The sequence below is a fragment of the Colias eurytheme genome, chromosome 6 (assembly GCF_061535395.1).
Source record: "Colias eurytheme isolate Ceu_HAF_F1 chromosome 6, ilColEury1 Martin Lab GWU primary, whole genome shotgun sequence".
NCBI classification, from domain to species: Eukaryota; Metazoa; Arthropoda; class Insecta; order Lepidoptera; family Pieridae; genus Colias; species Colias eurytheme.
Window position 1 is genome coordinate 9,323,807 of NC_142985.1, and position 11,112 is coordinate 9,334,918.

Genomic DNA, 11,112 nt, shown 5'->3' on the forward strand with positions numbered 1-11,112 from the left:
GGTAAGTCGTAATAAAAAGTAAAACTTTAAGGGTTCACTAATTCTGCTTCGTCAGGAGCAGGGAATATTCCTTCTTTGATCATTTTCTTCCATTCACTGCCGTGGGGGTAAGAGAATTTCTCCAATGTACCGGGCAAAAATTGTGTACTGTAGCCGGGCAACTGAAATAAATAAAAAAAAATAACGTGAGCGCAAAACTACATGCGGCAGCACAATTTTTTATTATCTGTGTAATTTTTACCGTGAAGTGATATTTATTTGCAATTAGGTATATCTCATATACATACTCCACGACCATGATATTCAGTTAAAATAGAGTAAAATACATATAAGCGTTCCTGGTTTATATTTAAATTCATGGCAAAGCAGTGTTTTTACAGAAAAATATATTTAAAAGTAATAAAGTAAATAACCAACCTTAGGAGCCATATATCTCGCGTTAACAACCACACACGGATCAACAAAGTGTTCGTGTTGTTGATCGACATACTCTATGAGACGACCCTCCATAGTTCCCGACAGGTTCGCGTAGTCCCAGAACTGTAGATGTTGGACCATTTCACATAAACCCACCCCACCCGCGTGTGGACACACCTTTACTGTGACAAAAGAAACGATAATATAAAAAAAATGTTGTGTGGTTTTATGAAACCACGGTAAAAGTGAAACTGTTCGAACGGTTCCGAACACTGCTTTGTGTAGCGCATGTCGCGTGACGGTCGGCTGCCGAGTAGGTATACCTACTCGGCAGCCGCGATACACGCGACATGCGCTACACAGACCAAAAAGTTTGAGACAATGTAATAAAAGTTTCACTTTAAAAAATTGATTATTATGAAAAAGAAATATATTGGTGTATTTTACGTGTTTTTGAGTAGGTAAATAAATCACATAATATGTAAAATAACGGATAGAATTTACCGAGCACATTGATAATATTGACTATAATCAATATGCAAATAAGCAAAAATAAACCAACTAAAGCAAATTACTGGGGTAAAGTTTAATTACTTGTTTAAAAGTAAAGTAATGTTACTTTCCAGTGACCTCATGTTTATAGAAACAATTCGAAGGTATTGAAAGGCCTTCGAATTGTTTCTACATTATTAACTATTATTTTTTTATATAGCATTATGTCATCATTTTTTTTTCTATATTCCATAAAAATTTATGTATACCTCCCAATTTTTCCGCCATGAGATAAACCGAGAGGATCTCGTTAATGCCTCCGATTCTAGCGGAGTCGATCTGACAGAACTGCATGCCGCCGCTCTGTAGGAACTGCTTGAACATCACGCGGTTTGCGCACATCTCGCCGGTCGCAACGCCTATACCGTATGGCCTGCAAACCGTATTTTTATATAGTTCAAATTAATTTACAAGAAATTGAATAATTTTGTATAGTATGTTTCAGTGGGATGGATTTTGCTATCATTAAATTTGTGTTAAGATTTAAGCATCACAATAAGATTTTGTCAAGTAAATTACCTACATTATCAGAAAGTGTTCGAGCGGTTTTGTATTATGTATATTTGATGCATTAATTACAATTTGATTTCCATAAAAATGAATTACTTCAACGCTTTCGAAATGGCCGCGTGTCCAAGAACATCATCAGGTGATGTTGGCTCTTCTATCCACATGGGTTTGAGGTGAACTAGCTTCTTCATCCATTCGATGGCTTCGTCCACACTCCATGCTTGGTTCGCATCTACCATCTGTTGAGAATATTATCAAGTTTATGTGTGGATATGATGAGTTATGTTCTACTAATATATGTGTGACTTAATAATGTACCACAAAAAGTTCGCGATTCGAACCTGACATACGATCAACGACCAATGTCCATACAATCCTTTTGGTTTATATTATAGAAAAAATATTTAAGATAGATTTGCTTCTATTCTAGGAACACCCAAGATTATTTCCTACATTTTTTTCTTCGATATTGTGTCTCGCAATTTATTTGATTGGAATACTATTTAAATACAAAACCACAATTGCTCACCAAAACCTTTTCATCTCCGATACATTTCCGGACGACGGTTGCTCGTCTAAGATCGTCTTCAACATTGCATCCAACTTTTACTTTAAAGTGATTGAATCCAAGGCTCAAATATTTGTGGCATAGTTCCTTTACCAGTTCATCACTGTATCCTAACCAACCTGTAACATAAATACGCATTACACTATTATATTTTAGTACTTGTTCTTAGGATGTTAGTTAATAAGTGTACTTGAATAATTTGTTTGTTATATTGTTGTATAAGCTGGTTGGAAACTAATAAAATAAAAATAAATAAAATAAAATTGGTAATAATGACTTGGCATAGTTTTAATTATTTCATCATTTGTTTATTGTTCTTTACGAGAAGTGAAAATGAGATCTTGTACCTTATATTTTACATTATAAGTAACTAATAATAACTAATTATTACCGTATATTTTTGCATTATAACTAATTATAACATAAAGTTCGCGTGTAATCATAATATGTAATATAAAAATAAACTTGCCAACTTGGGTGGTGTATGCAGGGTATCCATTTTCTTCTAAGAATATGACCCTCCCTTCTTTACCAGCCTTCTTAGCTTTTAAAAGTTCGATGGCTTCTTTCTTCGTTATAACATCTGTTATGTAACGAAAGTCAATTGTAGAAACCAACTCCTGTAAAGACGAATTAAATATTTACAAAACCCAACTCATAAAAACAACTGATAACATAGAGTATGATAGTATATCACCATAATTTTACGACTTTTTTTATTGAAATGCTATCAAATTATCAACAAAACTTAAAAATATTTAGAATATAGGTAACGTAAGCAGTACGTCAGTAATTGTTTTAAAGATGTTCAAGGCTTTTTGATCTAGGTAAAATATATTGGAAGTATAATACCAGGAGTAAAACACTCACTTCAGGCTCCAAGTCGACTAGTAATTTCCATAAAGGCTTATTTTCAATTCTTGCCCATAAATCCCACAAGGAATTGAGTATAGCAGCGGCTGCTAAGTGTGCAACACCTTTTTCTGGTCCAATCTAGAAATTAAATAATAGCTCGTCTAATGTACCAACTACCTTCATGAATTTTAATATAATTGAGATGATGATTTCGAAAAGTGATACTCTTATAAGATTTTATTACTTTGCAAATCAATAAGTTAATAATAAGGTGAAATCATCTCATTTTCACATTGCTGTTTGTCTTATTGTAATTTCCCCATCTTTTTTAATTATCTATACTAATATTATAAAGAGGAAAGGTTTGTATGTATGTATGTATACCATACATGTATGGTTTTCACGCATAAACTACTGGACCGATTTTGATGAAATTTGGCACAGACAATCTTTAGACCCTGAGAAAAAACATAGGCTACCTTTTATTGCGAAATATGTACCACGGGCGAAGCCGGGGCCGTCCGCTAGTTATTCATATAGCATCTCTTACCCATCTCATCTGAGAATCATTAGTAATGGTCCTCCAGAAGCTAGCGAAATCCGCAAAAATATCAGCCGCATTTTGTCCAATGATGAATCTTTTAAGAGACCTTATTGCTAGGACTATTATCTCTGTTCCTCGACCACACGTGAAGGTCAAGCCGAAGCCCTGCTTGCCGTTTTCCGTGGTGGTTGTTACATATGCGCAGGAGTAGTTGGGATCCGTATGCTGTATAAAATCACGAATTATTATTATATGAGCAACGTCGGGTAGCGTTTTTCTTAGGTTTTTCTGCATACATTTTTTAACACAACAAGTTTATTAAGTCAATTAAATTATGTTTGTTCAAACGAAAACTAATTTATAAAATAAACAGTGTTGTTAATGATGTACCATTGGAAAGGGTATTATTTGATTTAAAAACACAAAGTAACACTACTTTGTCTAAGAATTAATTAAATAAGTATTTAGCTAAGCATGGCGTATAGGTAGGTAGGTACTTAATTGAAGGTAGTTTTCATTTTTAAGTAGGCAATATCAAAAACATAATTAATAAATACTGGCAAGATTTCATAAAAAATAGAACTTACCAAAGCATCGGATCCATGGCCCCCCAGAGAAGTTGGAAACCTTACGTCTTTCACATCGAGATTAATAATTTTCAAACCCTTTTTATTTGGAAACGGCATTTTACACAGCAAGCGAACCGGCTCTCTTGAAAGATTTAAGTGAACTAATAATATAATGAACCCTCCATTAACTTGGTTTGTTCTTCAGATAATAATACTATTATAAACGTTTTGCTTTGCCCTCTAGTTTAATCAGTAGACAATATTTACCATTTTGATGCATAATAATTATAGATAAGGCATATTGTGTACGATATAAAAACATTAATATATTATATGTATTCTTCGATTCAGCTAACAGGATTTTTCCAGCAAACCCATCTTTAATAGATTTTTTAATAGACTACATGTATTATAAAATTGGTCTCATGCTATTATCACGCCGGTGAAGGTCGACCTATATTCGGATCTTAGACCAATAGATTGATGTAAGTAATTATTATAGATAATTTGATCTCCAGTGTAATTTTTGAGCATATTGCTCTCTGAAAACATATTATATCATATGTATATAAATAATTATTAAATCAATTTTATTGATATGTACGCATCATAATATATGTACCTATTTAAAGGTTGAACAATAAAACCCAATGTTATCTGTAAAATTTTATTGATAACAGCATATTCCAAAAATTATAAAATAATTTTAGACTAGAAAAATACTTCATTCACTCCAAAAAAAATATTTCTTCCTTACTTTAGTACCAATATAAAAAAGGAATCTAATGCAACAAAAATTTTGAACAAATTGTTTGAGGTGGTAACGAAATATTTGAGATTAATATTGCACAATTATTGTATCTTTCATGACTATTTTTTATATACTATTTCTATCATAATACATACAAGGATAATCAGAAAACTAAAAGGCCACGAAACTTCAAACTGTATCTTCTCATAATATATATAAAGAACTCATTATCTAGCATCAATAATTTAAAGCTCTTCTGAATAACCTATGTACGTCTCATTACTATAAAGAGTATAATTTTAAAAATATCCTTAAAACTATGAATATAATGGTATATAAAAATACACATACACATAACACAAGACAATATTCTTAATTATATATGTATATAAGAAAATTAAATATGTATGTTTTTATCTTCTGCGTTCCATTTCGTTCGTTAAAAACGTAAATTGGTATATTATCTAATATCCAAAATAACATTTTATTAGTACCTAAATAATAGTTGAAAACTTTAGTATTTCTATCTAAAATGTAAAAATATCAGCCTGTTTCAATATTCTTATATTTATCTTATATACATTATAGTAAATAATATAAATTTGAACCTTAAATTTTAGAAAATTTATTGCACATTTTGTGATATTCCTACTAAATTGACATAACTGTTATCAGCAGCTTAAATCTTTTCGACTTGGTCCCCAATCCCCATATCTAAGTTTGTGTTATTTTTGTCTCCTTATTATACTACATAAGTCTTACATAAGTATAATCATACATTTCCTCTCTAACCTACAAGCTTATACAAATTAATAAAAAAAATTGTGCTTAACATACAAAATGTATTTGATACATTAAAATTTCCATAAAATGCTTATGGAATGCCTTCAAACACTGTAAACATAACAATTTATATAATTCAAATAATCCATCATATAAATTAATTGAAAACAAATATAAAGGATGGAAATTTTCTATGAGCCCTGGAGTGAAAGTTTTTTGAATACTGGAAATAACAAATTTTGCTGAAAGGAAACATTCCTTTATTATTAAAAAGGAGATCAACTGCATTTATCGATTTTTTAACATCCACTTATATCCGGCAATCCAACTTCAGCACTTAAAGTACTTTCTTCCCAGACTACTACTTCACATGTTTGTAGAAATTACCCACTAATATAATATGAATGAAGTGAAGACATGACATGACATATAACCATGAGTCTTTACTGTGTTTTGGAGAATCGTTTAAAAACGTTCTATCCTCTTATTACCACTAACTGGCAGCAAGTAAAACTCATTAATTAGAGCATTCTATGGTTTCATAAACCTACATTCCACACAAAAAAGCACCATTTCCTTAATCAATTGCACACAATATCACAATATTAGCCTCAAGTTACTTCTTGTTCCTTTTGTACAAGGCCGCTAGTTCCTTCACCACATGCCTTTCCCCTTCATCCCACAGAACGGTCGCGAGTTTGCCTAGAGTACCATCATCGTCATTTCGAACCCAATCCAAGAGCAGCTTGTAGCGAGCCTGTAATTAAATTTACATTATTTGTACAAATTCAACCTAAAATGTTGGGAAAAGGTGAAAATATGTGTTTGTCGTCTCTCTTTTTGTCTTGTAACATATTTTTTAATAATTAGTTTTATACCATTCAAGTGCTTTATAAATGAGAAATTTATATAAACAATAAATTTGATCCTACCTAGTGATCAAATAATTTATTCTATTCTTTAAAAATGTTCGCACAAAACTTTGTTTTGTGTTCCTATTGAATTTTTTAATATTTTAAATAGACTAGAAATTAGAATATAATAAATGATGCTGTTTTATTTAGGTCAAAACTTAATAAGTATTTAAGTTGCATTTAATAAGAGAGATAGGCATGTAACATCTAGTAACTGGCCCTAATACTATACTCTAAAATTGGTATCTGTTTATCTGCTATTGATTAATAAATGTATGAACATACATATCTATAAAATTTATCAAGACAAAAATACGCAAGATAAATTTAAGCATGTACACTGCACAGTTAAAATTGTTTTTGGTATGCAATCACTTTTATCATGTTTCAATATCAATAAGTATTAAGTAGATTGCAATTTCCAAAAAATACAAATAAACCAAAAGATTATTAACACTGAATGTTAGATAATAGATATGACAGATAAAATTAATAAAAACGCAACAAGTTTGGATTTGTTCTACATACTTATTACATTGATAAATGTTTTAAAAATATAAAATACTAGTGGTCCACCCTGGCTTCGCCCGTGGTACACATTTCGCAATAAAATGTAGCCTATGTTCTTTCTCAGGGTCTAAAGATTATCTGTGCCAAATTTCATCAAAATTGGTCCAGTAGTTTATGCATGAAAACCATACGTACATACATACAAACCTTTCCTCTATAATATTAGTATACATAGATAGTATAGATGACTACCATCAAGTGCCCATATGATTATTACTATGATTAAGATATTGAAGTTATATTCCAACTTTTTGGGTAGTTCACATTTTGACTATAACCTTAATATTTGATTGAGGTTGAATTATATTGCAAGAATAATTAATGAGACATCTGACCTCAGCAACACCATTTTTGGCCATATCGATTTCTGCAGTTTCTATTTGTCCACGAGTATATCCAAGAGCTCGGAATATGCTGTACCAGTTCTTGCCCAGATTTTTAGAAATATAATCTATGTATTCATGTTCAGGCTGCAATAAAATATAATGTTAGAAAATCATCTGTAAAATGAGTGAATTTCAGACACATTATTATTAAATCGACATTAATAAATTGTGTTTAAGTGATATGAAATTATATTGGTGACTATTGGTCCGCCCCGGCTTCGCCCATGGTACATGTTTTCTCTTCATAAGAACCATCCTCGCACTTAAACGAATATTATAAAAAAAAGAATTATCGAAACTGGTCCAGCAATTCACGCGTGATGCTGTGACCAAGGAAAACAGGTTTCATTTTTTTACATAGATATAGATCAAATGAAATGGACCTTAATTTCTGATTCCATTAGTAGAGAAATAAGGTTTGTTTTTTCAACTTGTTCTTCATCATGCTTAGAACTACTTTTTTGTGGGTGATGACCATTGACCGGCCCCAAGTAGTAGACAAACTCATTCCCCCAGCGAATGTTACTTGCATTGACAATATTTATCACATTTCCGCCAGCTGTAACAAAAAGTTAAAAATGAATTTGCATATCATTTACATATTTGGTATTGAGAAAACCAAATTTCAGTGATATTCATCATCATGCTTTGTTCATAAGAAACCGCAATTGCACCAATAGGATTACACTGTGTATGATGCACTCAATGACAACAGGAAAATAACATTATCTTATTGGTTGTTTTATTGGCTACCTTGTTCCTCATACTGTCACTAACAAAGAATATTTTGGTAATGCATTAAATGTGCTATGATTGCGGAAAAATTGAGGATTTAATACGTACATTGCGTATTAACAACACTACTTCCATTACTACTGCGTCTATCATTATCGTCTTCGTCGAAAGCAGACGATGGTTCGTCATTAGGTGTGGAAAAGGATTTTTTGTACTTTGGTTTCTTTTTGCCTTTTTTCAAATCATTTGCATTGCCATCTTCTGATCTGTTTGTATTGGAATAGTTCACATTCTCATCTTGATCCTGAATATTTTCATTAAATTCTTCGGGTCGCGGTGGACGAGGAATTGCATCTGGCTTTAAGTTACGTAGTAATTCCAAAAACTTTGCACTCAATTTATTGCTCATTGCTGTGATGGAATGTTTTTAGAAACTTATTACAATGAAAAATGTCCAAAGAACTATGGACTACATAAAAAAATCAAAATAAATATGTACACAACTAGCACATTCCAGTAATCACATTGACAACTCAACATTCAACGTCAACGTCAAAAAACTTGTAAACAAAACGTCAAAGGAAATAAAAATTCCCCGAAATCCTGATTCTGTCAGAGTTACCACTCCAACTGTAAACAAAACGTAAAGAAAAAAATAAGTGAAAGGAGGAGTTGTAAAAACAATATAATTAATAAGTTAAGCTCACAGATCGATGAACTAAAATATCTTTCTCTGTAGTCTGTTACCTTCTAAGGTTACCTTATTTATAAATGCATTACAATCACATTACAATAAATATTTTTAAAAAACTTCCAAAATTTGTCACCATTTGTCACTAGCCTTTTTATATTGATAGTACATATATTTTTTCACTTTATAAATAAAATGACTATAGATGAATCATATAATCATAATTTTAAACCGTCTCTATATAATTTATTAAGATTCGTTTCTTTTGAAACGATATATGCAAAGTCGAAGCCTTGCTCCCAGACAAACTCCCCTCGAAAAGACCCAACTCCAGATAAATATGCTGGTGGCGACGCATCATCTCCAAGAAAATGTGAGTGTACCGTTCGGGACAGTTCTAAAACCACTACAGGAGATCGTGGTAAGACCGGAGCAGGAGTAACAGGTTCCAGAACCGGTCGAGTTTGTTCTGGACACAAAGAGCCAGGGGAGCTCCCCGCAGGAGCTGTAAATCCTGGATTATTGAGGCATATCCATAATGCAGCGCGATATCGTCTCCCTCAATGTTTTGAAGGCGCATGTGTCTCAGTAAAACAAGGCGCAAGTAATAATTGGGTTTTGGGTCATACTTTATCATTTAGTTCTGTATCGCCTGGTGGATACAAACTGCTGTTATCATATGTGGATAAAAATAAACCTATAGGACTGCCATATTTTATAATGGAAGCAGCACCTGGCGGGCAAATGAGCTGTGAAATGCGTGTAGGACCGACACAAGGCACAAGGGCCACTGTCGTAGCTCAGATCGGTGATGGGGAGTTCTATAGCTTTGAGAGCATATTTGATGCCTATTTCAACAGCTTCACAGCGTCAATAATAGCTGTTAATCGAGAATTTATAGCACTGCATTATTTACAGGTAATATTTGTTTATTTTAAAATTATTTAGCTTTGGTAGATAATATCGTAGTTATTGGCTTGCGATTGATTTAACGTAATTATTATAGGCGGTGACGGAGCAGTTATCTTTAGGAGCTGAAATAGTAGCGAGGGGTTATGGAGCAGAGTTAAGTTCAGCGTCCGGCGCAGGGCGATGGGCGAATGATGATCATTCTATTAGTGCTACACTTGGCAACCGTGGATTAGATTTATGTTACGCGAGAGCTTTGAAACCATTTTTAACGGTTGCTGCTATGCTTGAGGTATGAAATTATCATCAATATTAAAATTTAATCTCTAACACTTGAATACCTAGTCAAATTAATATTTACCACCGCTTCGGAAAACAGTTTCTTTAGAGAAAATCCGTATTCATAACAATAAACACCCATTTTATTTCGTTAGGTATTAGAGTCATATTGTAATATAATGGCTTATACATATGTATAACATGGCATTTTTTATCGCAAGAATGGTTTATATGAAAAATCCCAGTCAAATTAGGTGTTGAATATTGTTTAGTGATTATGCTGCAGTTATCTTTATTAAATTAATTAAGAAGAATAAAATTTCAGGTAGGTTTTTCCATACGGCGAGCTGTAGCTACCCTGGCTTACGAATGGCATACCGACGACTGGACCGTGCGAGGGTCCGCGGACTCCGACGGGTTAGTCGGAGCGACTTTACAGCGGTCCTTGGGCGGCAAACGGGCTCAGTTGGCTTGCGCTATTTCTGCACTTTTAAACCATCCTAACGATAAATTCAGACTGGGATTTGGAGTTACTGCCGCGATCATATAGAGGTTATACTTAGATGATATTGAAGCATTTATAGGTATTTTGGACTTGAGTTATAACGAAAAGAAACTTTCGTATCGTGACTGTAGCTTATTTTGTACAGGAATTTACATAGGTAGTGTTTTGCTATTTGATAAATAAATAATTATATCGATACTTCTATAGTTTTATTTATACCCATATATTTAGCCATAAACACGTTTAATTTTTAATTAAGCTTATCTGAAATAATAATTACCTACTACTGACCTAAACGCTTATGTTACTAATAACTCTAAAAGCAGTACTTTGAAGTATGTATTAAATATAATTTTTACTTACCAAATTATATTGGAGATTTTATATATTCACTGTACACACCTTCACGAATAGGTAAATTCTGTCGTTTATTTTGAATCGACACTTTTTTGCATACTTTATGAGCTTTCAACGTACACCTTACAAAGGACCATTTTAAAAATTCATTATCATTGTAATGATGATAATGTAGGCGTGTATGATTCGCCAGCGGCTACTTTAGTGTTCCTTCCGT

At 32.5% G+C, this 11,112-nt stretch overlaps 3 protein-coding genes across 3 annotated transcripts; 1 reads left to right on the plus strand and 2 right to left on the minus strand.

Annotated features, from left to right (window-relative positions):
- Window positions 1–23: 23 nt before the first annotated feature.
- LOC149907908 (mitochondrial enolase superfamily member 1-like) lies at window positions 24–4,163 on the minus strand. The gene is made up of 9 exons (XM_090103027.1): window positions 4,034–4,163; window positions 3,453–3,671; window positions 2,918–3,040; window positions 2,517–2,667; window positions 2,009–2,166; window positions 1,576–1,718; window positions 1,179–1,342; window positions 418–599; window positions 24–161 (listed from the first exon to the last, which is right to left on the minus strand). Exons 1-9 carry the CDS (start codon window positions 4,130–4,132, stop codon window positions 27–29), a joined length of 1,374 nt encoding a protein of 457 aa, XP_089959153.1. The 5' UTR covers window positions 4,133–4,163; the 3' UTR covers window positions 24–26.
- A 1,376-nt stretch (window positions 4,164–5,539) lies between these two features.
- Window positions 5,540–8,691, minus strand: imd (death domain-containing immune deficiency protein). The gene is made up of 4 exons (XM_090103029.1): window positions 8,263–8,691; window positions 7,803–7,978; window positions 7,369–7,503; window positions 5,540–6,306 (listed from the first exon to the last, which is right to left on the minus strand). The coding sequence occupies exons 1-4, from the start codon at window positions 8,561–8,563 to the stop codon at window positions 6,166–6,168; spliced, it is 753 nt and encodes a 250-aa protein (XP_089959155.1). The 5' UTR covers window positions 8,564–8,691; the 3' UTR covers window positions 5,540–6,165.
- A 349-nt stretch (window positions 8,692–9,040) lies between these two features.
- Window positions 9,041–10,691, plus strand: LOC149907910 (mitochondrial import receptor subunit TOM40 homolog 2-like). Its single transcript, XM_090103484.1, has 3 exons — window positions 9,041–9,763; window positions 9,852–10,046; window positions 10,359–10,691. Exons 1-3 carry the CDS (start codon window positions 9,041–9,043, stop codon window positions 10,581–10,583), a joined length of 1,143 nt encoding a protein of 380 aa, XP_089959610.1. The 3' UTR covers window positions 10,584–10,691.
- The last annotated feature ends 421 nt before the right edge of the window (window positions 10,692–11,112 follow it).

Bases quoted from the DNA above. Each gene is read 5' to 3' on its own strand.
- imd (XM_090103029.1), bottom strand. From the start codon at position 8,563: ATGAGCAATAAATTGAGTGCAAAGTTTTTGGAATTACTACGTAACTTA. The intron at 7,979-8,262 runs GTACGTATTAAA...TTTTTGTTACAG, and splicing joins TAGTGTTGTTAATACGCAAT to CTGGCGGAAATGTGATAAAT. The intron at 6,307-7,368 runs GTCAGATGTCTC...ATTTAATTACAG, and splicing joins CCAAAAATGGTGTTGCTGAG to GCTCGCTACAAGCTGCTCTT.
- LOC149907908 (XM_090103027.1), bottom strand. From the start codon at position 4,132: ATGCCGTTTCCAAATAAAAAGGGTTTGAAAATTATTAATCTCGATGTG. The intron at 2,167-2,516 runs GCAAGTTTATTT...TTTATGTTACAG, and splicing joins TGCATACACCACCCAAGTTG to GTTGGTTAGGATACAGTGAT. The intron at 162-417 runs GTTGGTTATTTA...TATTTATTTCAG, and splicing joins CGAGATATATGGCTCCTAAG to TTGCCCGGCTACAGTACACA.
- LOC149907910 (XM_090103484.1), top strand. From the start codon at position 9,041: ATGACTATAGATGAATCATATAATCATAATTTTAAACCGTCTCTATAT. The intron at 9,764-9,851 runs GTAATATTTGTT...TAATTATTATAG, and splicing joins TAGCACTGCATTATTTACAG to GCGGTGACGGAGCAGTTATC. The intron at 10,047-10,358 runs GTATGAAATTAT...ATAAAATTTCAG, and splicing joins CGGTTGCTGCTATGCTTGAG to GTAGGTTTTTCCATACGGCG.